The sequence below is a fragment of the Nomascus leucogenys genome, chromosome 17 (genome assembly GCF_006542625.1).
Source record: "Nomascus leucogenys isolate Asia chromosome 17, Asia_NLE_v1, whole genome shotgun sequence".
Taxonomy (NCBI): Eukaryota; Metazoa; Chordata; class Mammalia; order Primates; family Hylobatidae; genus Nomascus; species Nomascus leucogenys.
In genome coordinates, this window is record NC_044397.1 from 87,706,056 (window position 1) to 87,731,508 (window position 25,453).

The 25,453-nt window shown below is 48.2% G+C and overlaps 1 protein-coding gene across 1 annotated transcript; it reads left to right on the forward strand.

The window, feature by feature from the left end:
* Positions 1–561: 561 nt before the first annotated feature.
* On the forward strand, positions 562–23,814 carry IGSF23 (immunoglobulin superfamily member 23). Its single transcript, XM_003277562.3, has 5 exons — positions 562–769; positions 13,726–13,991; positions 17,472–17,625; positions 22,430–22,494; positions 23,453–23,814. Exons 1-4 carry the CDS (start codon positions 645–647, stop codon positions 22,461–22,463), a joined length of 579 nt encoding a protein of 192 aa, XP_003277610.2. The 5' UTR covers positions 562–644; the 3' UTR covers positions 22,464–22,494; positions 23,453–23,814.
* Positions 23,815–25,453: the final 1,639 nt, after the last annotated feature.

Consider the following 25,453-nt stretch of genomic DNA (forward strand, 5'->3'; position numbering starts at 1 on the left):
TAGTAGGTGAGTTACTCAGCCCCTGTGCACCATGGGAAAATGGGGATGCTCATATCTACCCTTCGAGGTTGGTATGAGGATTCAATTAGGCAACCCTGTTACAAGGTTAATGCTGTGTCCGGCATATAGTAGGTGTTCAATAAACACCAGCTATTAGTTTGAGCAATATAATTATTAATTTGAGGAGGAAAGAATGGACCTGGGGAGTGAGAAGGGTGAGGAAAAAGGAGCTAGTGTAGCTTATCCTTCTAGAATCTAAAATTCAGAATATAGTCTGAGCAAGCTCCTGATAACGGGATTCTAAACATGCCTCCAGGACATCCTGGACACCAAATTATAATTAGCATTGACTTCACAGTGACTGCCATTCGTTGAGCGCCTACTACGTGACCAGGCACTACTCCAAGCACCTTGTGTCCATGGCCCCGTCTGACTCTGGGGCAGGCACTATTATTAACGCCTCCATTTTACAGAGGAGAAAAGCTGTGGTTCAGAGTCCAGGAGAGAAGCCAGGAGGCCAACAGAAAGCCCCGTCACCTCCTACCAGGTTGACCTTTGGCCATTCCTTGCCTTCGATGTGAGTGATAGGAGCGGGCGATTCTGCTTCTCCCTCCATCTCCCGGCGGGGATTGTAGGGTGAGAGAATGAGAGCAAAACCTCAGAGCCCCCTTCCCAGGAACCCTGTCCCAGCCTGGTCCCCACCCACCACCACCACTGACCCGATGCTAGAGAAGGATGCGGCTGGAGGTGACTTCCCAGCCAACTTGGTGTAAGTCATGTGGGGAAGTGGCCAGGGTAGGGCATGGTCATCGTGAGCAGGGTCCTGCAGGGCGGGGCCGGGGCTGCAGACACGACTATAGAGGTCTATAAAGACCCCATGTGTGATGAGGAGACCTTCTCTGCACAGGCCCTGGACAGAATACGAGATGAGGAGTCCTCTGGACGTCAGCTCCGGCCACACCCCTGCCTGGAGGAAGCTGCCTTTAACAGGTGCGTTGGAGACAGCGGCTTCACCACGGGCCAGGGACAAGGAAGAGAGAGTCTCCTTACAAGTCCGAGTCGCCCCCACTCAGAGCTTTGACCCTGTCAGTTTGAGGCCCGTGCAGCTCAGGCACCCAACTCATGACAACTCTTGAAGGCCACTCCGCCACAAGAGATGACCCTATTGTCTTAGGAAGAAGGGAAGTGAGGCGCAAAGAGGGGACCAGGTCACCTACACAAGATCGCAGGGACGGCAAGGGGCAGGATCAGAATTTGGGACCCCAGCCCAGCCCCCTTCCACCAGAATGCCCTGTCTCACCCCAGCAATCTGCAACCTAGTAATAATAAATATAAATAATAACAATCATAAAATAATAACAGCCGTAATAGAAGGTCACTGTAACTGAATAGATCTATATACCAGCCTGTTTGGGGTTTTTGTTTTTTTGTTTGGTTTCGTTTTGAGACAAGGTCTTGCTGTTGTCCAGGCTAGAGTGCAGTGGCCCAATAATGACTCATCGCAGCTTCAACCTGCTGGGCTGAAGCCGTTCTCCTGCTTCAGCGTCCTGTGTAGCTGGGACCACAGGTTTGCACCACCAAACCCAGCTAATTTTTTATAGTTAGTAGAGAGGAGGTCTTACTATGTTGCCCAGGCTAGTCTCGAACTCCTGGGCTCAAACGATCCTCCTGCCTCAGCCTCCCCAAGTGCTGGGATTACAGGCATGAGCCACTGCACCCAGCCTGTCAGCCCATTCTAAGTGCTTTCCTGTAGTAACATTTACCTCTTATCACAACTCTTTGAGATCAAAGCTGTACAATCCCTATTTCACAGAAGGGGAAACTGAGGTTAAGAGAGATCATGCGCCCTCTCCAGGTCGCACACTTGGAAGTGGCAGACTGAAGATGTGAAGCCAGATGGGCTGGCTTCCCAGACCACACTTTCCAGAGACCACACACATCTGCCTCTCAGATAGTGAATGAATTGCTTCCTTATCCAGTTCTGAGCCGGGCGCGGTGACTCACACCTGTAATCCCAGCACTTTGGGAGGCCAAGGCGGGCAGATCATGAGGTCAGGAGATCGCGACCATCCTGGCTAACACGGTGAAACCCCGTCTCTACTAAAAATACAAAAAAATTAGCCGCGCGTGATGGCGGGCGCCTGTAGTCCCAGCTACTCGGGAGGCTGAGGCAGCAGCATGGCGTGAACCCGGGAGGCGGAGCTTGCATGAGCCGAGATCGTGCCACTGCACTCCAGCCTGGGCGACAGAACAACACTCCGTCTCAAAAAAAAAAAAATTTAAGTTCTGAGCCGGGTGCTGTGGCTCACGCCTGTAATCCCAGCACTTTGGGAGGCCAAGGCGGGCGGATCATCTGAGGTCAGGAATTCAAGACCAGCCTGACCAACATGGAGAAACCCCATCTCTACTAAAAACACAAAATTAGCTAGGGTGGTGGCGCATGCCTGTAATCCCAGCTACTTGGGAGGCTGAGGCAGGAGAATTGCTTAAACCCGGGAGGCGGAGGTTGCGGTGAGCCGAGATGGCGCCATTGCACTCCAGCCTGGGCAACAAGAGCGAAACTCCATCTTCAAAAAAAAAAAAAAAGTTCAGTTCCGTGTAATTTTAAAACCCCAAAGTCCACCTAGTTCAAAGCTTTGCTCTGTCCCCAGCTCAGGCAGGTGTCACACCGGAAGGAGGAAAGGGACGGGGTGGGCCTCTTCCCTATTTCGTCAGAGCTGTTGTCTGAGTCCCCTCTCAGGGCGGAGGGCAGAGGGGAGGAAGGAAGGAAAAGGAGGTTGGAAAGTGTCTCCTAGGCTGCTGCAGTTTTATGACGGAAACAAGGCATGCTGTGTGTTGCTGGATCTTCCTGGGGGCGGGTAGGGTGGGGTACTTTGGGAATTGGCTGTGCCACTGGATAAAATAGCAACCAGTTTTTAGAAAGTTGTTTACAACATGTTTGCAAAGCGAGGTGGGGCAGCTTACAAAACATTGTCCAAAGGAAAACAAAGCCACGGTGCAACAAACTTCAACTCTGTAAATACAAAATGTTCACTTGATAACAGCAGGTACCTGGAGAGTGTGACCAGGACAAGCGTAGGGGTGGAGGTCAAAGGGATATTTGGCTTTATATGGGTCTACTTTTTTTTTCCTGAGGAGAAGCTCCTGAGTAATTAAAAATTAATTTTAAAAATTATGAAAAACCTTCAAAGAAAATATACTCCCCAAAGTGGTTATCTGAGTATTAGGCTTAAGGATTTGTTTTACTGCTTTTTACTTTACTTTCCAAATTATTCTATAATGAGGAGCAGAGGTTGTTTTTTGTGATGCCTTGTAAGAATTGCCGAACATAATTCTACTTTTTGTTTAAAAGAAATAGAAACAGCCAGGCACAGTGGCTCACGCCTGTAATCCCAGCACTTTGGGAGGCCCAGGCAGGCGGATCAGGAGGTCAGGAGATTGAGACCATCCTGGCCGACATGGTGAAACCCTGTCTCTACTAAAATACAAAAAAATTAGCCGGGCGTGGTGGCGCGTGCCTATAGTCCCAGCTACTCCGGAGGCTGAGGCAGGGGAATCACTTGAACCCGGGAGGTGGAGCTTGCAGTGAGCTGAGATTACGCCACTGCACTCCAGCCTGGCGACAGAGCAAGACTCCATCTCAAAAAAAAAAAAAAAAAAGAAAGAAAAGAAATAGAAACAATAACAAGCATAAAGCTTGAAAAAAATAGTAAAAGTTTCCAAAACATAGTGTTTATTTCTAGGTGTCTAAGTTTTATGCTATAAAAATGGATATATATATATATATATATGAGTATATATGAGTAATACCATATATGTAGAGAGAGGGAGAGAGAAAAAGAGAGAGAGGGAGAAAGGTCTTGCTCTGTCACCCAGGCTGCAGTGCAGTGGCAGGATCATAGCTCACTGAAACCTCAAACTCCTGGACTTGAGGGATCTTCCCACCTCAGCCTCCTAAGTAGCTGGGACTACAGGCGCATGCCACCGTGCCCAGCGAATTTTTTATTTTTGTAGAGACAGGGCCTCACTCTGTTGCCCAGGCTAGTCTTCAACTTCTGACTCAAGTAATCCTCCAGCCTTGCCCCGCCCCCCTCCACCGCCGCAAAGTGCAGGATTACAGGTGGGAGCCAACACACCGGCCCACTCTTATGTTTAAAAAAAAAAAAAAAAAGTCCTATCTGGAGTGAAAGGATGAGGGTGTGGTGCCCAAAAGATGCAAGGTGTCTTTCTGGGGTGATGAAAATGTTCTAAAATTGATTGTGGTGATGGTTGCACAATTCTGTGAGTATACTAAAAGCTCTTGAATGGTACACTTTAAATGAGTAAATTATTGGCTAAGAAAGTAGATTTTATGTGTTCTCGCCACAAAAAAATAAGTACATGAGGTAATGCATATGTTAATTACTCAATTTAGCCATTCTACAATGTATATGTATTTTATTTTATTTTATTTTATTTTTTTTTTTTTTTTGAGACAGAGTCTCGCTCTGTCACCCAGGCTGGAGTGCAGTGGTGCAATCTCAGCTCACTGCAAGCTCCGCCTCCCGGGTTCAAGCTATTCTCCTGCCTCAGCCTCTCTGAGTAGCTGGGACTACAGGCGCCCGCCCCCATGCCCGGCTAATTTTTTTGTATTTTTAGTAGAGACGGGGTTTCACCGTGGTCTCGATCTCCTGACCTCGTGATCCGCCTGCCTCGGCCTCCCAAAGTGCTGGGATTACAAGCGTGAGCCACCGCGCACGGCCTAATGTATATGTATTTTAAAACATCACATTGTACACCATAAATATATACAATTTGTATTTGTTAATTTTAAAAAGAAAAAATAGACGCAAGATTATAACTTAGTGTCCAGAACAAACATTATGTCACCCTTTAAAAATGTACCATTCACATTGATTTATAACCCATTATTATTTCAAAATAAGGTGGTGAGAAAATGTTGGGTGAGGGGTTGGGTAGGAGTAAATGGAGCAAAGCGGATCCCAGAACCAGAAGACATTAGTAGTATATGGAGAGGGACACTCAGCAGGAGCTGTAGGCTGGAACAGAAGGACCCAGCCAACTGTAGGACTAATCCCTTCAAGCTTATTCCCCTGCTGCCCTCTCCTTTTCTGCCAGCATGCCCACTGACAGAAACCAACCAGCAGCAAAAGCTAAGGGGACCCCAACAACACAGCTCAGAGAAGTCAGCCTTTCAGGCAGCAGAGTGGAGCAGAGAAGGGTAGAAAACCAATTTTTACAACATCCAGTATAATATAAGTGTGTGCTTCATGGGCTCAAGGAGAGGAATCAATGATTTGATACACATTCAGCACTTAGAACAGTCAGGCTTGTGGTGGGTGCTAGTGAATGTTCTCTGCTATTTTACTCTACTTTTATCATTACTGCCACTGTCATCATCAACTCTTGATGCTCCACACTCACTCTCAGTGGCTTGGGAAAAATCACTTGCAGGGACAGCATTTCGCCTTTGGTCTCACTTGCTCCCCTTGTCTCCTCCTCCTTCCCTGCTCCTCCAAGTCACCCTGCTCACATACCTGCATCTGCTCTGCCTTCTCGGAGCTGCCCTTCTCGGCACAGCTGAACACCTTGACCGAAGGAGCCAGTGTCCACCTTCCTGTCCCCGGAAGCCTTGAAGGCATTCTCACCACGTCTTGGTTCCGAGGGTATGACGCCCAGCCAGCTGTTAGGTAACAGGGGTACCTTAATGGCGCCGGTTCCGGGTTCTTCTCCCCTCCTTGACCGGGCACTGTCTGAACCCGCCAAAGGAGGGCCAATCAGAAAGAAGCATCTCCCGCCTTCCCTTGGGCCCGCCCCACGTAGGCCCAAGGGATATAAAACCCAGCACACCAGCAGCTCTCTCTCTTCTCTTCTCTTCTCTCTCTCCCCCGCGAGACCTGACCTCTACCTCTCCAATAAAGATCTCTTGGCTGCCACCGGTGTCGTCTCTGACTAGCCTGTCGCCCTTCACCAGCAGCCATGATATTCTCCCCGGAGGGCCTCCCAGGACCTGCTCACACTGGCTGAGAGATGCTGGGAACCCAAGGCAGCCTGGTCATCAGGAACGTGACGGCTCAGGACTCGGGCAGCTATACCATCGTGCTGGAAACCAGCAGGGGACGCAGGAGTGTGACGGAGCAGATCCATGTCAAGAGTGAGTGGGGCCCCACAGTGGAAGGGGCTGACTTCTCAGAAAGCAGACCCACTGGACCCCAGAAGAGCCCACCAGGACACTTTCTGTGCTGGTTATCCATTGCTCCCCAATAAACCACCCCAAAACTTAAAACACCAATCACTTATCTAGCTGGACAGTTCTTGTGGTCAGCTGTTGGGGTGTCTGGGTGTTGGCTGGTCCAGAATGACCTCCTTCATGTGCCTGGCCATGGACCAGCTGGTGGCTGGAGTGATGGGGGTGAGTGGGCCACATAGCCTCCCAACCTCCAGCAGGCTATCCTGGGCTTGTTCACTCAGCAATGGAAGAGGAACAAGAGGTAAAGCTGCAAAACTCCTTCAGGCCCAGGCCCAAAACTGACCACCATCACTTCCACCACCTTCTATTGGTCAAAGCAAGTCACATGGCCAGCCCAGCTTCAACAGGCGGGAAATAGGCCCCACCTCTTAAGGAGAGGAGTTGCAATGTGTTGTGGCTATTTTTTGTCATTGTGTTAGATTGTTCTTGCATTGCTATAAAGACATACCTGGGACTGGGTTATTTATTTTTAAAAAAACAGAAGAAGAAGACGTTTGATTGGCTCATGGTTCCACAGGCGGAAGCGTGGTGCCAGCATCTGCTCAGCTTCTAGGGAGCCCTCAGGGAGCTTTTAATCATAGTGAAGGCAAAGGAGGAGCAGGTGTCTCCCATGAGAACAGGAGCAAGAGAAAGAGAGAGTCAGAGAGGAAGTGCCACATTTTATAACAATCAGATCTCATGAGAACTCACTACCATGAGGACAGCACCAAGCCATGAGGGATCCGCCCCTATGGCCCAAACACCTTTACCCAGGCCCCACCACCAACAATGGGGATCGCATTTCAACATGAGATTTTGGCAGGGATAAATATCCAAATTATAACAGCCAAGACTTGCAACAGACATGCATGAGATCCGCATTCATCATCACTTGGGAAAGGTAGAGAAGGTCTCTGGTAGCAGCTTTCAACCTCATCTATATTTTTATCACCTGGACTCAAACTTTCATATCTGAATTAGGAAAACAAAGCCCTGAGGGTAACCAGACCCATCCTCCCTTTAGAAGATAGTCCAGAGACTGGCTTAGTCAGCTCGAGCAAAATACTCTAGGCTTAATCAACAGAAACTTATTCCCTCACAGTTCTGAAGGATGGATTGCAAGATGAAGCTGCTGGCAGGTTTCATCTCCTCTGGGGCCTCTCTTTTTTGACTTGCACAAGGGTGCCTTCTCATTCTGTCCTTGTGTGGTCTTTCTTCTGTGTGTGCACATCCCTGGTGTCTCTCTGTGTGTCCAAACTTCCTCTTCTTATAAGGGCACCAGTCAGGTTGGATTAGGACCCACCCTAACAACTTCATTTTAACTTAATCACCTCATTAAAGACCTTATCTCCAAATACAGTCACATTCTGAGGTACTCGGGGTTAGGGTTTCAACATATATGTTTGGTGGGGGACTCAATTCAGTTCATAACACAGATCAACTTAGTTAGGGTTCAGATTCTGATGCTCTAACAAAGACTCAAAAAGTTCCAGGGTTGGCCAGGCACGGTGGCTCATGCCTGTAATCCCAGCACTTTGGGAGGCCAAGGCGGGTGGATCACAAGGTCAGGAGTTCGAGACCAGCCTGACCAACATGGTGAAACCCCGTATTTATTAAAAATACAAAAATTAGCTGGGCATAGTGGCAGGCGCCTGTAATCCTAGCTACTCAGGAGACTGAGGAAGTAGAATCGCTTGAACCTGGGAGTCAGAGGTTGCAGTGAGCCAAGACCATGCCACTGCACTCCAAACTGGGCGACAGAGTGAGACTCTGTCTCAAAAAAAAAAATTCCAGTGTCTGAAGCAAGATGGGAGTTTATTTCTCTTTCCCATAACAGTCTGGCATAAGCAGTTTAAGGATGATACAATGGCTCCATGGTGCCAAGATGTGGGGTCCTTCGAGTTTTCCATTATTGACAGGGAGTTGTCCCATCCATGGGATCCAAGGTGACTCCCGTAACGTCTGCATTCCAGCCAACATACCAGAGAGGGGGGAAAGGAGGTGAAAATGCCTTCCTTTTAAGGCCCAGCGTGGTGGCTGCTCACACCCCGTTGGCTGGAATCTAGTCACTTGGTCATACTTAGTTGCAACGGGAGCTAAAAATGTAGCCCTTATTCCAGGCAGCCATCTGCCTAGCTAAAATGTGGGGGTTTGTGACTAGACAAAGGAGAAAAGAGATGTTGGCAGACATCCAGCACTTTCTGCCACAGGTTGCTAGTGGAGAATGCCTTTGGGGCTCACCCCTACCCCCATCCCTCAGAATCCCAAAGGGTTTAGCCAAGTATTCCTTCCAACCCAATATATTTGGCCTCTAGATCATCCAGGGATGATCTAATTTTTGTATTTTTAATAAATATGGGGTTTCACCATATTGGTCAGGCTGGTCTCTAGCTCCTGACCTCGTGATCCACCCGCCTCGGCCTCCCAAAGTGCTAGTCAGCCCACTCCATGTGGGCTACCAGCTCTACAGTAGGCACATGAATGGGTGTGTAGAAAAGGGGTTCATTCCCTAGGAACAGTGATATGGGCTAGGAGGGCTGGGGCTTTGGGGGAAGGCTTTGGGGAGCGGGAACATTTTGCTATCCATTTATTCAACAAGCCATCAGGACCTACCCTGTACTGGGCAATGCTGGAGACACAACAGGGACTGAGACAGCCCTGGCCTCTTCCTCCCATCCTTGCACTCACAGTCCAGGGAGGGAGACAGACCCATCCCCAGATAATGATGACCCAGAGTTGGCAGAGCTGGGCTGGGTGGAACCCATAGGACTGTGGGAGCGCAGAGAGCACCTGGCCCCTTTGAGGAGTCTGGGAGGACTTCCTGGAGGAGGGGGAATTCAGCAGTGAACAATACAGAGTTGATCTCTCCCACCATGGAATTCTCAATCTATCACGGGAGACAGACACTAAATGAACAATTCCAAGTGTAGGGTCAGAAAGTTTATCTGCAGGAGTAACATTTAAAATTATATCTGAAGCAAAATAGAATTTAGCCGATAAATATATGGAAGGTTGTTCCAGGCAGCAGGAACAACGTGGACAAGCACTGGAAGGGTAAGAGAGATGCTGATGAGTTTGACACAATGAGAGTAGAGCAGTGTACAGGCCATGGGACAGATGAGGCCACTGGCATTTCAGTGTCACAGAGGGAGGCAGGTGGAGTTTTGGGTGAAGAGGGCTGACAATAGGCTTTAGGAGTGACCTTCAGATTTCTATGCAACAGGACTTTCCCAGAGCTGACTTTTTGCGTGCACATCAAATACCTCTTTCGTGACTTCTCTGTCCTGGTTGATGCTGAGATTGCAGCCAGGGAGATGTGGGAACCAAAGAAGGTGTCTGACAGCCCTGGAGGGCCAGTAGAGCTTCCTGAAGCCTGAGCTGGGACCTGTACGATGGGCAGGAATTTGCCCAGTGAAAAGTAGGGAAAAGTGTTCCTGCAGAGAGGCCAGCCAGAGTAAACACCGGGAAGCAAGCCTGAAGGGAGGCTGGGTGCGGTGGCTCACGCATGTAATCCCAGCACTTTGGGAGGCTGAGGCAGGCGGATCACTTGACGCCAGGACTTTGAGACCAGCCTGGCCAACGTGGTGAAACCCATCTCTGATAAAAACACAAAAAATTAAGCCAGTCATGGTGGCACACACCTGCATTTCCAGCTACTCGAGAGGCCGAGGCAGGAGAATTGCTTGGACCCAGGAGGCAGAGGTTGCAGTGAGCCAAGATTGCGGCACTGCATTCCAGCCTGGGCAACAGAGTGAGACTCCAACTCAAAGAAAAAAAATAGTGAAGGGAGCCAGTTCACTGAGCATTCTTGACATGCCAGACACTGAATGATTTCCCAGCAGCCCAACAAGCAGCAGCTCTGAGCAGCAACCCATTGCACAGGTGGGGAAACTGAGGCTCAGAGACGTGACATCAATGGCCTGTGGTCATGTGACAAGCAAAGGGCTGAGCAAAGGTCATATGATGACTCATTGATCCTGGAGCCTCTCTCCTTCTGTGCGGCCTCTCCAGCCCAGCAACGTCTCCATGGTACAATGCAAAGGTGGGGATCGCGATTAGAACCCCGCTTCTGTACAGACGGGTTTTTACTACCCTCCCAGAGAATTTATGGACCACTGAGGTTCATCCATCTGTATTTCTGTGATTTGATGACTAATTTTTTTTTTTTTTTTTTTTTGTGAGATGGAGCCTCACTCTGTCGCCCAGGCTGGAGTGAAGTGGTGCGATCTCGGCTCACTACAACCTCCACCACAGGAGTTCAAGCGAGTCTCCTGCCTCAGCCTCCTGAGTAGCTGGGATCACAGGCGCCCGCCACCACGCCCGGATAATTTTTGTATTTTTAGTAGAGACAGGGTTTCACCATGTTGGCCAGGCTGGTCTCGAATTGCTGACCTCAGGTGATCAACCTGCCTTGGCCTCCCAAAGTGCTGGGATCACAGGCGTGAGCCAGCGTGCCCGGCCTGAAGGCTAATTCTTCTAAAGGCCTGGCTCCACACCTTTGCCTATGCCATTCTCAGTCCGAAGGGCCCTTTCTAAATAGAGAGGCTGCAGGAACTCACGCTCGGTGGTGCAGGCTCTGCGGCCAGAACTCCCTGGATCAAATCCCTCCGCCATCTGTTATGCCCCTGAGTCCCTGCAAAAAAGTAACTTTCTGTTTTGCACTTCAGTTTCCCCATCTGTGCAATGAGGTCATAGCGGAACCTACCTCATAGGGTGACTGTGAGGAGTAAGTGAGTTAATCTGTGCTAAATGCCTACAACAATGCCTGACAAAGAGCAAGTAAATGTTAGCCCTGGCCAGGTGCTATGGCTCACACCTGTAATCCCAGCAGTTTGGGAGGCCGAGGTGAGAGGATTGCTTGAGCTCAGAAGTTCGAGACCAGCCTGGGCAACATGATGAGACCCCATCTCAACAAAGAATTTAAAAATTAGCCAAGCCTGGTGATGTGCACCCATAGTCCCAGCTATTCAGGAGGCTGAGATGGAAGGATCCCTTGAGCCCGGGAGGCTGAGGCTGCAGTGAGCTGTAACCTTGCCACTGCACTCCAGCCTTGGGGACACAGCAAGACCCTGTCTCAAAAAAAAAAAAAAAAAAAGTCCTGTTTGTTTCAAAGGATTTGACTTCTTTGAGCCTTCCTTTTCTCATCAAAATGGGAATAAGGGCAGGCACAGTGGCTTACACCTTTAACCCCAGCACTTTGGGAGGACAACGTGGGTGGATCGCTTAAGCCCAGGAGTTCAAGACCAGCCTGGGCAACATGGTGAGTCCCCATCTCTACAAAAAATAGCTGGATGTAGTGGCGCACGCCTGTAATCCCAACTATTCTGGAGGAGCCTTTGAGCCTGGGAGGTGGAGGTTGCAGTAAGCTATGATTGCACCACTGCACTCCAGCCTGAGTGACAACAAGACCCTGTCTCAAAAAAAAAAAGGAATAATAATAATTACTTCCTAGGATTGTTGTGAGGATTAAATGAATAAATCCAGTGGCTTTCATAAGAAATGCTTTTCACATCATGCCCAGTATATCCCACAACTAACCAAAAGGCAAGTGTAATAACAGTTATTACTATGAGTAATGCTCTCTGATGTTTTCTATAATATTTCTTTTCATGTTTTAAATGTTGATCACAGTCTACTAAATGATTTAGACACCTGGGCATGGGTCTCGCATGCAGTATAACAAGCCACGGATTAACATGTGTGCTTGGCTCATAGTAAGAGCCCAATCCATGGCCGGGTATGGTGGCTCATGCCTGTCATCCCAGCACTTTGGGAGGCCAAGGCGGGTGGATCACCTGAGGTCAGGAGTTCGAGACCAGCCTGGCCAACATGGTGAAACCCCATCTCCACTAAAAATACTAAAATTAGCCAGATGTTGTGGCGGGTGCCTATAATCCAGCTATAGAGAGGCAGAGGCAGGAGAATTGCTTGAACCCGGGGGGTAGAGGTTGCAGTGAGCCAAGCTCCAGCCTGGATGAAAAAGCAAAATTCCGTTTCAAGGAAAAAAAAAAAAAAGCCCAATCCAGGTGGCTGTTATATTGCCTCTTGTTTGTACACCTAGTGGGCTCTTTCTCCTCTTTCAAGGCTTAACTCAGACACCTCCTCCAGGAAGCCTTCCATGAGCTCTCTGGTTGTGCTAAAGTTCTTTTCACTTATAACATTGCATTGAAATCAGAAATCAGCTCTAACTGGAAGTTCCCAGCACAGTCTGGGAGTTCAAATCCCAGATGTGTCCCTACTTGACCACGAAGCCTGGCCCTAATGAGCCCCAAACCTCAGAGTCTTTCACCTGAAAAATGCAGACAAGAAGTGGGGACCTCATGGGTCACCTCCTTACTGGGCTGTTTCCACTCTTGCAAACTTAAATTCAAGTTCTCACATGATAGCCAGAGTGAGCCTGTTCAAACCTAAGCCAGCTCACGTCCCTCTTCTGGGCAGTCCTCTCATGGGTCCTACTGCACTCAGAGTCAAAATCAGAGTCCTCACCCTGGCCCAGGAAACCCCAGCATGATCTGCTCCCATTATCTCTTTGACTTCTTCTCCCAGCCCTCTCTCCCTTTCCCTCCTCTCTATGCCCACCTTGGCTCACACCCACCTTAGGGCCTTTTGCTTGCTGTTCCCTCTGCCTGGAACATTCTTTTTCTTAGGAATCCACATGGCTTCTTCCTTTGCTTCTTCAGGACTCTGCTCAAACATAACCTCCTCAAAGAGGTCCTCCTTGACCTACCTTACCTGAAACGGGCTTACCCCACCCCCAGTCCAACCCCACAGCCCTGTGCAGTTTTCCTCACAGCACTTACCACCACTATATATATTTATCAGTTTGTTGACCCTCTCCTCACTCAATTGTAAGTTTAATGAGGGCAGCGACTGCGTCTGTTTAATGACTGCTGAGCCCCCGAGTCCTAGAGCCTTAGAGTCCTAGATTTGGTTCACCCAGATCCAGAGGTGAGGATTCAAGGACAGATAGTCTGTTTGGGAGGTGCAAGGAACTGGAGAGTGGGGAAGTTAGGCAGAGAAGGCAGGAAATAATAAAAGCTGTGTTCCCAAGCTGGTTACTAGGGGCCACTGCAGCACAGTCCCATTGGGGAACTCAGGCCCTGGTGTGGAACGACGCTGCAGAGTTATCCCACATAGCAGCGAGGGAGCTGGGGAATTTATACACCAACCTGTCCTGGCATTGTGGAGGGCTGCTCCCTGATGTGCTTATTCCCCAGCACTTCCAGCCTGCTTCCTCCATGGGCAGAGTAGGCTTTGGCCACCAGCAAAAGTCCTTAGGCAACGGGATGCAGGTGCTGGCCATTGGAAGTGGGAAGGGCAAGGGGTTGGACTGGGGGCACTGGGCACAGACCAGGCTCTTCAAACACATTCATGGGTGAATTAATGAATGAATGAACACATGAAACAATGGACGTCTCTATGGTGGGCAGAAGAAATGCCCAGCTTTTCTGAGTGATCTCCACTCTTGTGGCCTTGTTCTCTGTTTGCACAGACAGCCTCCAACTAATGCCACTGAAGACATTCCCAGCTGCTATCTGGGAAGTCATCCAGAGTGAGCTCAACTATTCTGTGATCCTGCAGTGGGTAGTGACAATGGACCCTGAGCCCGTGCTGAGCTGGACCTTCAGTGGGGTGCCCTGTGGGATGGGAGAGAAGCTGTTCATCCGACGGTTGTCCTGGGAGCAGCTGGGCACCTACATGTGCATAGCCACGAACAGCAAGAAACAGCTGGTCTCTGAGACTGTGACCATCTCACTGCCAAGTGAGTCCCCCATCCCACCCCACCCCACCCAAGAGCCCTGCACCCTCTCCAGCCTCTGGAAAGGCAGCCTCTCTGATTCCATTGAGGCACCTACTATGAGCAGTCCCCTTCGAGACCCTTTATAGGCAAAACGTCATTCCAGTGTTCCATCCACCTGGCAGATTGTGGATTATTAGGCCACTTTCTTCTTCTTCTTTCTTCTTTCCTCTTTTTTTTCTTCTTTCTTCTTCTTCTTCTTTCTTCTTTCTTCTCCTTCTTTTCCTCCTCCTCCTTCTTCTTCTTCTTCCTTCTTTCTTCCTTCTTCTTTCCTCCTCCTCCTCCTCCTCCTCCTTCTTCTTCTTCTTCTTCCTCTTCTTTTTCTTCTTCTTTTTTTTTTTTTATGACAGAGTCTTGCTCGGTCACCCACACTGGAGTACAGTGGTGTGATCTCAACTCACTGCAACCTCTGCCTCCCAGGTTCAAGTGATTCTCATGCCTCAGCCTCCTGAGTAGCTGGGATTACAGGCATGCACCACCACATCTGGCCTATTTTTGTATTTTTAGGAGAGACGGGGTTTCACTGTGTTGTCCAGGCTGGTTTCAAACTCCTGGGCTCGAGTGATCCACCCACCTTGGCCTCCCAAACTGCTGCGATTACAGACATGAGCCACCTTGCCCAGCCAATTAGGCCATTTTCAGATGACAGGCTGAGGCTCAAAGAGGTTAACTATGATGAAAGCCCAGCTTAGGATCTGGACCAGGTTACCTGGGTCCTTGGCTCCAACCATTTGCTGGCTACATGAACATGGGAAGCCTCTTTGCCTCTCTAAGTCTCAGCACATACCTGCAAAAAATACAGATCAAAATCTAAGGAGTGGGCCAGGTGCAGTGGCTCACACCCGTAACCCCAGCACTTTGGGAGGCTGAGGCAGGAGGATCACACGAGCCCAGGAGTTAGAGACCAACCTGGACAACATAGTGAGACCCTGTCTCTACCAAAAAAAAAAAAAGTTAAAAAAATTAATCAGGCATGGTGGTGCCACCTGTAGTCCCAGCTGCAATGGGAGGATCACTTGAGCCCAGGAGTTTAAGGCTGCAGTGAGCTGTAATCGCACCACTGCACACCAGCCTGAGTGACAGAGGATAACTGTCTCAAAAAAAAAAATCACCATTGTCATCATCTAAGGAGTGGTTCAAAGCAATGGCTTTGGAATTTGAATCCCTGGTTGTGTGACTCTGAGCCAGTGCCTTGACTTCTCTGTGCCTCAGTTTCCTCATTTATAACACTGGGAAGATAATAGTGCCTACCCCAGTGTGTAGTTGTGAGCATTCAATGAGATAAGCAGGTGAATAGCTTAAAACAATAATGTCTAGCACTATCGAACACTAATGAGTGTTCAATAACCATGAGCCAATATCATTGTTGCAATTAGCATTGTCATTATTAATTGTAGCTATTACCATATACAGTCAGTATATGGAGCCCTAGGTGGCAATCAGAATGACAGCAAGTTGTTGAGATCAGAGAAGTGGTTTGGGACGTGGTCAAAACCCAGTTCAGTCCCTGTTCCTGTGCCTTCCTGGCTCGGTAACTTAATGCAAGTGACTTCCCCTCTCTAAGCCCCAGTTTCCTCATGTGTATAATGGGGGTAATCCTATATACCTCTACAGGGTTGTTATAAGGAACGAAAACAAGGGGTGACTGAGTTTGGCAGAACAACTGTCAGGCAGCAGGTGCCTTGAATAGCAGCTGTTATGGTGAATATTATTTTTAGTGTGTTATTCATGGAGGGACACATGGTGATATGGTTTGGCTGTGTCCCCACCCAAATCTCATCCTGAATTGTAGCTCTCATAATCCCCATGTGTCATGAGAGGGACCCGGTATGAGGTAACTGAATCATGGGGTCAGGTTTTTCCCATGCTGTTCTCATGATAGTCAATAAGTCTCACAAGTTCTGATGGTTTTACAAAAGGTGGTTCCCCTGCACACATTCTCTTGCCTGCCGCCATGTAAGACATGCCTTTGCTCCTCCTTCACCTTCTGCCATGCTTGTGAGGCCTCCCCAGCCACGTGGAACTGGGAGTCCATTAAACCTCCTTTTTTTAAATAAAGTACCCAGTCTCGGGTATTTCTTCATAGCAGTATGAAAATGGACTACCATGGCTTGGAGTGAACTAGAGGTATGCAGAGGAACTGGCCAGGACAGAAGAGGGGGAGGGTATTTGGGGTAGCAAAGAATGCATGAGTCAAGGTTCAGAGCTGGCACGTGGAATGGAATGGGTGATGGGAATCTCAGCTTGGCTGGGTCCCAGAGAACCACCTCACCTCCCTGGCCAGGGTCCAGTGGGAGCTTCAGGGCTGATGCACTGGGGGAAAAAATGTAAATCTTATAGCACCTACTGACCCTGATATTTACTGAGAAGGACAATACTTCCAAGACCCCCTTTGCTCATTCATCAACTGCCCAGGAAATGTTTATGAGCACTTGCTGTGTGGCCAGCCCGTATAGCTGGGAACACCCTGGCGACCAAGACAGCTGCAGCCCTCCCTTCACAAGACTCACAGTCCAGTGTCCACAGATGGTGATCATCAGAGTGGGCAGGGCTGGGATGGGGGAGCCCAGAGAGCTATGGGACTCAGCCTAGGAGTTAAGGAGGGCTCCCTGGAAGAAGGGACACCTGAGGTGGTACTACAATACATAAGAATTATGCAAGCTGGCCAGGTACAGTGGCTCATTCCTGTAATCTCAGCACTTTGGGAGGTTGAGGCGGGTGGATCACTTGAGGCTAGGAGTTTGAGACCAGGCTGGCCAACATGGTGAAACCCCGTCTCTACTAAAAATACAAAAATTAGCTGGGAATGGTGGCACGTACCTGTAATCCCAGCTACCAGGGAGGCTGAGACACAAGAATTATTGGAACCCAGGAGGTGGAGATAGTGAGCTAAGATTGTGCCACTGCACTCCAGCCTGGTGACAGAGCGAGACTCTGTCTAAAAAAAAAAAAAAAAGTGGAGGGGAATTATGCAAGCCGAGAGAGAGATGGCATTCCAGAGAGAGAGTGCAGCATGGACAGGCCTGGAGGCAAGAGAGAAAGAAAGGGATGAGCTTGGAAAATTGAGTGGAGTCCAGGGTTGCATGGCTATAAAGGCAGGGCAGTGAGAGGGATGAGGCTGGCCAGGTGGCAGGGCCTCAAAGGCTAAGGTGAGAAACTGACTTCTGCCCCAGGGTGTTGGGGAGCCACAGCAGGGTTCTGAGCAGGGGAGGAACAAGGTCAGGTGTGAGCTTTAGAAAGATCCTCCTGGCTTCCATGTGGTAGGAAGGTGGATGGGCACTGGACTAGGGCAGGAGAGCAGGGAGGAGAGGGGGCCAGAGACCTGGAGGATGGAAGAGAAGGTTGGATTGAAAAGACCCTTGGGAGGGGGAATGGCAGGAGGGAGGGGTGCACAGGGAGGGCGGGCAGATGGCTCCTCCAATCTCACCCCTCCTTGGTCCCCAGAACCTGTCGTGCAGCCCACAGAAGCAGAGCCCATGGAGCTGGACCCCACTCTGTCCCTGTCAGGAGGCTCTGCCATTGGGCTCCTTGCGGCTGGGATCCTGGGAGCCAGGACACTGATTGGAGGCATGTGTTTCACCATCATCCAGAGCCTAAGGTACCTCCATCCCTCACCTCCGTCCACTGGGCAACATCCACTCAGCCCCCATGGGGCACAGAGCTGGCTCAACAAGGAAACAGAGATGAAACCAACACCCCCATCAAGGAGGGTGATAGGGACTCCTGAGGAGCCCATCTGACTCATTGGTTTCCAAAATGGGATCACAGCAACAAAGAGATAGAAGAGGGCACTAGCAAAAGAAAAATTCACTCACAACAACCCAGAGAGTCAGATGCTATTATTATCATCTGCATTTTGCAGATAGGCAAACTGAGGCACAGAGAAGGGGAGTGGCTTGCCCACAGCCTCACTGCTAGTAAGTTACGGAGCTGGGAAACTCTAACCCAGCGGCGCTAGAGGAATTAAAGACACAGAAATATAGAGGTGTGAAGTGGGAAATCAGGGGTCTCACAGCCTTCAGAGCTGAGAGCCTCAAAGAGAGATTTACCCATGTATTTATTAACAGCAAGCCAGTCATTAGCATTGTTTCTATAGATTTTAGATTAACTAAAAGTATCCCTTATCGGAAACAAAGGGATGGGCCGAAATAAAGGCATGAGTGTGGCTAGTTATCTGCAGCAGGAGCATGTCCTGCTCATACTGCACAGATTGCTCATACTGTTGTTAGTGGTTTAAGAACATTTTTAAGTGGTTTTCTGCCTTGGGTGGGCCAAGTGTTCCTTGCCCTCATTCCAGTAAACCCACAAGCTTCCAGCGTGGGCATCATGGCCATCACGAACATGTCACAGTGCTGCAGAGATACTGTTTATGGCCAGTTTTGGGGCCAGTTTATGGCCAGGTTTGTGGGGGGGCCTGTTCCTAACATGTCCCCCTTCTTTGATTTGCAAAGCAATAAAAGCAAAGGCAGTTTTGTCACGGTGAGCTACTTCTCGCAGGAGTCAGGATCTGCATCTGCAGACTGTACAAAGACAAACAACACAGATTAAAGGCATAATCATCATTGAAATCACAGAGCTTCCAAGTGTTTTTATCCATTTTAATCCGTTACTAGCTGCTAATCTGTCTGCAGCTCCTTCAAGCACTCCAGTTCCTGGCAGTAAGGTCAGGTGTGCCTGGGATGCTTTAAATATTTGTTCTTTTAATTTTGCAATATCCAAAGACAAGTTTGTAGAGTGTCCTTCTAGATGCTTTTTTATTCTTTCCCAAATTTTGATCTTATTAAGAGCTATTAATAGTTTCCACAAATCCTTATGTTAAGCTCCTAGAGTGGGCCATATCATTTGAGGTTGAGGTGCCACTATACCGCCATGGTTTCAGATAATAGGAATTCTTGCCGTACTTCTTGCCGTTTTTACCATCTGACCATTTTGTTCAGACCAGCTGAACATAGTGTGGCTGTGGCACACAGACTGCAAGGTGCAATTTAAGCTAAACATCCCTTTAGGAGACCAATTAGTAATGATTCCATAAGAATCATTGTGCAGCCCCTCTGCCTGTTCTGCAGTGCAATCTTCCTAAACAAGTATGTTCATTTTTTCTGGCCAGGTTCAATTTTGTTTACAAATAGGTTTTTGAGGGCGGTATGCCTCAATTATAGGAGCAGATTTATTATGGTAAATACTGAGATCAGAAAGCACGTGTAACTATGTCATAGAGTGATTACATCCAGGCATTATTGCCAGCCAAGATTGATAAATATGCCTTATAAGTATCATTGTTCTCTGTGTCAGCCCTTCTTTAAGTAATACTCACGGCAATTGTGATCACCGCTATCATAGCTACCATTACTTATTGTGACTGGTTGTGCCACTTTCCTCAGGTTTTCTTCTGCCAGCTGTGACAGCTTCTTGATCTGTCCCCAGGTGGGTGGCTGTGTTCGACGGGTGTTGCTCATGACAGTTGGGGTCCTCCTCAGCATCAGCCTTGACATGGCTGCAACCAGGGGGTCGCCAGGATCCTCCCGGAGTCTCTTCCTCGGCATCTGGCTCATGATAAGGTTTCAGGTGTCTTGATGGTATCCAAATCGGCTGTTCATTTTGGCCTGGAGAAACACAAGCATAACCTCTACCCCAAGTTATTATTTCACCTATTTCCCAACTTTTTGTTATCGGATCTCTCCACCAAACCAATTGTTCTGCTTCTGTCTTTGCAGCTGGTTTCTGTAGATGCTGTTCAGCTGCTGATAACATCTGGCTTTTGGGCAGGCTCAAAAAATTTAAAGTTAATAATGCTAGATTCAGTTGCGTATGGGCTATCCCATAATCCCTGTTTCTCCCCCTGTTTTGTTTTTATCATCAGTTGTTCATCTGTATGAAATCATAACTGAGCATTTTCAATTAACTGTGTGGAATGAACCACGTATGAAGAATCAGAAATCACATTAATAGGCATATCAAAAGCACTCAATACCTCAATTACACCTACAAGCTCCACTTTCTGAGCTGAAGTATAGGGCGTCTGGAAAACTTTACTTTTCAAGCCAGAATAAGAAGCTTTACCATTATTAGACCCATCTGTAAAACAATGAAAACGCTTAGCAGGCTACAGGTTGTAAATGCAAACCATTCACAGTCTTGCTCAGCTAAAGGGATAGTACAGAAACAGTCTTTTAAATCTATGACTATTAAAGGCCAATTTTAAGTCCTCTAAAGCCTCCAGTTTTTCTTTACTTAGTGGCCATTGTTCTATCCAAATTGGCTTATCTGTTAACCATTTTAAAGGTATCGGTTCTGGAAGCTTAACAATGGCCGCCATCAAAAATGATATTCTAAGCTTTGGCTGGAACTTTGTCTTTCTGCTTGAAGCGGTTCTTTCAAAATTTGCAAATTTTTTTCTAGTCCCATGCTAGGGACATGGCCCATTTCATGCATCATATGTTGATTTTGAGGGATATGTAATTGTTCTGGAATTAGAACTTGTGCTCCCCATTGTTGTAATGAATCTTTCCCCCATAGATTTATAGGTACAGAAGTTATAATTGGTTGAATAGTCCCAAGCTGTCCATCGTGCCCTTCAAAATGCCAAATATAGCTACTTTGATATACTTCAGGGGCTTTACCAACTCCAACTGTGTTAAATTGAGCAGGTTAAATTGGCCACGCGGACAGCCAGTGCTGTAGAGAAATGATTGAAATGTCCGCTCCTGTATCTGCCAAACCTTTAAATTTCTTTCCCTGAATAGTTATTTCACAGGTAGGATGTTTATCAGTAATTTGATTTACCCAGTAAGCTGCTTTGCCTTGTTTATTTGTGCTTCCAAATCCTCCTGTTCATTTATTTTCACTTTTTCCCATTCCCTCATACAGCACAATCAGGAGCTGTGCTACGCACTCTCCTGGCTCTGCTTTCCAGGGAGCAGAAGGAGATATAACAATTTGAATTTCCCCATTGTAATCTGAATCAATGACTTCTGTATGTATTTGTACCCCTTTTAAATTTAAACTAGACCTTCCTAAAAGTAATCCTATTGTCCCTGCTAGCAAGGGTCTACAGACTCCTGTTGGGACCTTTTGCGGGGGTTCCCCAGGCAGAAGGCTCAGAGCTTTTGTGCAGCATAAATCTACTGCGGCACTACCAGCTGTGGCAGGGGACAGACATTGTACAGGGGTGAGGGAATGGCCTGAGCTGGAAATGCCCCAGTTTGGAACAGGGCCCGGGACGGGCCCCTCATGGCATTTCCCGAAATCGGGTTCCCTTCTTTATCAAACTTAGAGTGACACTGATTAGCCCAATGTTTTTCTTTTTTACATTTTGGAATATTTCAGACTCAGCAATTTTCTTTTTTCCCCTATCTGGCAGCCTGACTTGCTGATTATTTCTACATTCTTTTTTAGTATGAATAGCTTGTTTAAATTCTTTGAGTAATTTACAAGGAAAAGGCTCAAATGTAGCTATAATATTTCCCTGTTGATCTGGGGGGTGTATTCTAACAGGGAACTGCCAAGCCTCTAAATCACCTTCTCTTCTAGCTTGCTGGATTCCTGCCTGAATAGAACTGACAGCGATCGCTCGAGGTGCTGCTCAAACAGTCACTGAGGCAACTACTTTTCACCCAGTGTCCTCCGGAAAAGAAAGATCTGGAGGGCTAGGCCACTGTTTATGGCCAGTTTTGGGGCCAGTTTATGGCCAGATTTTGGGGGGCATGTTCCCAACAGAATCTCTTGAACCTGGGAGGTGGAGGTTGCAGTGAGCTGAAATAGCGCCACTGCACTCCAGCCTGGGCAACAGAGTCAGACTGTCTCCAAAAAAAAGAAAAAAGAAAAAAAAAAAACCCAGGGATGTGATTATACTTTCCTCCAAAGACAGGAGTGAGGATTAAGTAAAATGATGGGAGTCATGAGCTGTGAACAGTGCCTGGAATGTCATGAGCCTTCAATAAACCTCAGCCATGTGATGATGATGATTGTATTAGTTTGCTCCAGCTGCTGTGACAAAATGCTACAGACAGGGGCTTAAACAACAAAAATTTATTTTCTCACAGTTCTGGAGGCTGGAAGTCCAAGATCATGGTGGCAGCCAGTTTGATGTCCCATGGTGCCCCTCTCCATGGCTTGCAGACGGCCACTTTCTTGCTGTGTCCTCACATGACCTTTTCTCTATGCTCATCGCTGGTGTCTCTTCCTCTTCTTGTAAGGATACCAGTCTTATTGGATCAGGACCCCACTCTTACGATCTCATTTAACCTTATTGTGTCTGAAGAATCTATCTCCAAATATAGTCACATTGGAGGGTTAGGACTAGGTATTAATGTGGGGAGCGGATAATAATTCAGTTGATTCTTATTCTCTCTTTCTCACTCTCTCTCTTTCTCTCTCTTTGTCTCTCTCTCTCTCCACTGCAGGACTGACAGGCAGAAAATAGGAATATGCAGCTGAAATGTGGGCAACTCTCCTGTCAGCTGAAGAGGTAATACCGGGAAGGGTGTGAAGGAAATCCTAGGTTTTGGAACAGAATGAAGTTCCTGGGCAGAGACTCCATATGTGATTTCCTCCCTCTTGGTTCCCTGGTCATTTGTCTGTGAGATGTTCCCCTCCTGTGGAGAGCTCCAGGAGCTGCTTTTCTCTCCTTTTGCCAACTGCCAGCACCCCATCTGCCCAGCTCATCAAATTCCTGGAAGCCGCCTAAACAAGCAGTCTATATTTCATAAACCTCTTGGGCTCCATGCAAAAGAAACGCACTGAAGTAGCTCAGGAAAAAATAAAATGAACAGTTTAATATAAGGACCTATGAAATTTTTCAGCGATCCATAGGTGTGACAGCCAGCATTTGCTTTGTAACAAACTACCTCCCCAAAATTCACTGGCTTGAAATAACAGCCATTTATTTAGCTTGCAATTTCATGGGTCATCCATTTGGGCTGGGCTCAGCTGGGTAGTTCTTCTGGTCTCTGCCAGGCTCGCTCCTGCATCTGGGGTCAGTTGGCAGATTGCCCAGGGGCTGTCTGGACTAGGATAGCCTCATAGCTGGGACAACTGGCCTCTCCTTCATGTTGTCTCTCATCCTCTAGCAGGGTGACCCAAGCTTGTTCACATGGCAGAGGCAGGATTCCAAGAGTAACAGCAGAAACTGCAAGGCCCCTTAAGTCTCAAGCTCAAAATGGACATGCCATCACTTCTGCCACAGAAAGGACTTCATTGGCCAAAGTTACATGACTGGCCAAATTCAGGGAATGGGGAAGTTGACTCCACCTCTTGCTAGGAAGGGAAAAATCTGTGGCCATTTTCACAATCTACGAAGAAATGTGGAAGTACACACAGCTCTCTCTGCCAGCCTCCCCCACCCATACACTTCACCCCTACCCCAAGCCCTTACAATTCCTTTCCTCCTGCACATGGAATTTACAGTTCTCTGTCTCTCTCTGCAGATGGGCACTATGTACGTCTCTATCCACGTGGGAAAAGACCCCATCCCATAGCTTCCAAGTCTGCAACATCTCTGTTCAAGGGAACAACGCAACGTAACCAGACTCCCTTTGCCCTGTTTCTGAAACACCTGAAGGAAACATCTGATGGGTTGACTCGGTGCCATCCTTGGTCCCATCACTGTGACACGTTGTGCAAGCAAAGCATCAGAGGCTCATCCCTGTCTGTGGGAGCTGAGTGCTCAGAAAACAGGTGGGAGGTTTTACCTTGGAAATTGGCCAGACTCCAAAATATGTCTTCTACACATGCTGCTTTTTTTCTCTCTTTTTCAAAAAGAACCAAAAAATAAATAAAAACACCACCACTTCTGAGTGGTTTCTCATGAAGCCTCTCTTCCTGAGAGTGGGAGAGGCATGTTTGCAAATAAGAGCTTTGTGCTGTTCAAGTTTAATACCTCTCCATAGGAGGATCCTGACAGATGGCAGGCACAGGGCACACAAGTATGGCTGAAACTCCTCTGGGGGATATATCTCACATTTGAGGAACATTCGGTGCTTCTGTGACCAACACAGAACCACCTAACATGCCATTCTGCTTAGCAATAATAGTAGCAGAACTGAGTCCAAGTCTTGTCTGTTGAGGGCTCTCCATGTGCCAGCCACTGACTATTTACCTTACATGATTAATGTGTCATAGCAGGCCAGGCGCAGTGGCTCACACCTGTAAGCCCACCACTTTGGGAGGCCGAGGTGGGTGGCTCACCTGAGGTCAGGAGTTCAAGACCAACCTGGCCAACATAATGAAACCCCGTCTCTACTAAAAATACAAAAATTGGCCGGACATGGGGGCAGGTGCCTATAATCCCAGCTACCCGGGAGGCTCAGGCAGGAGAATCACTTGAACCCAGGAGGCAGAGGTTTCTGTGAGCCGAGATCATGGCCACTGCACTCCAGCCTGGGTGAGGGAGTGACACTATCTCAAAAATAAAATAAAATAAGTAAGAGATGTTAGCCGGGCACGGTGACTCACGCCTGTAATCCCAGCATTTTGGGAGGCCAAGGCAGGCAGATCACCTGAGGTCAGGAATTCAAGACCAGCATGGCAAGATGGTGAAACCCTGTTCCTTGTTATCACAGGAATGGGGATGTGGCTTCTGTGCTGCCTAATCTTGCCTAGAACTAGGTGTACCTGCGTTCTTTTGCTTATGGCTTTACCCTTGGTTACCCTAATTCCCTATTCTCTTGCCTCAAGAGGTGACCACAGCAGCCCTGGGCCTGCCCTCCTAGGGCCTATAGTACAGTGAGGGAGACAGACCTGTTCCCAGTGATGACCCAGAGTCATCACTCCCCTCTGGGAGGCCAGGGGGGAGTTTTAATGGAGACTGGAGGATCCAGGAGGGCTTCCTAGTGAGGGAGGGGTCAGCTGTACTAGAGAACACATTAAGATCATTAATAACAAGGCAACCAGACGGCCGGGCATGGTGGCTCACGCCTGTGATCCCAGCACTTTGGGAGGTGAGGCAGGCAGATCATGAGGTCAGGAGATCGAGACCATCCTGGCTAACACAGCGAAACCCCGTCTCTACTAAAAATACAAAAAATTAGCTGGCATGGTGGCGGGCGCCTGTAGTCCCAGCTACTCGGGAGGCTGAGTCAGGAGAATGGCGTGAACCCGGGAGGTGGAGCTTGCAGTGAGCCAAGATCGTACCACTGCACTGCAGCCTGGGCGACAGAGCGAGACTCCGTCTCAAAAAAAAAAAAAAAAAGAGCAGCCAGGTCTTCTGATTGGAGTTGGTGTTTAGGAAAAATAAAATTTAAAAATTAAACTTTTTTTGGCCAGGCGCAGTGGCTCACAGCTGTAATCCTCGCACTTTGGGAGGCCAAGGCAGGTGGATTGACTGAGTTCAGGAGTTCAACACCAGCCTGGCCAACATGGCGAAAACTTGTCTGCTAAAAATGCAAAAAAAATTAGCCAGGCGTGGTGGTGCGTGCCTGTAATCCCAG

Excerpts from the sequence above, each read along its gene's own strand:
- IGSF23 (XM_003277562.3), top strand. The coding sequence starts at position 645 with ATGAGAGCAAAACCTCAGAGCCCCCTTCCCAGGAACCCTGTCCCAGCC. Across the intron at positions 770-13,725 it reads GACTTCCCAGCCAACTTGGT|CCTCCAACTAATGCCACTGA; the intron begins GTAAGTCATGTG and ends TTGCACAGACAG. Across the intron at positions 13,992-17,471 it reads TGTGACCATCTCACTGCCAA|AACCTGTCGTGCAGCCCACA; the intron begins GTGAGTCCCCCA and ends CTTGGTCCCCAG.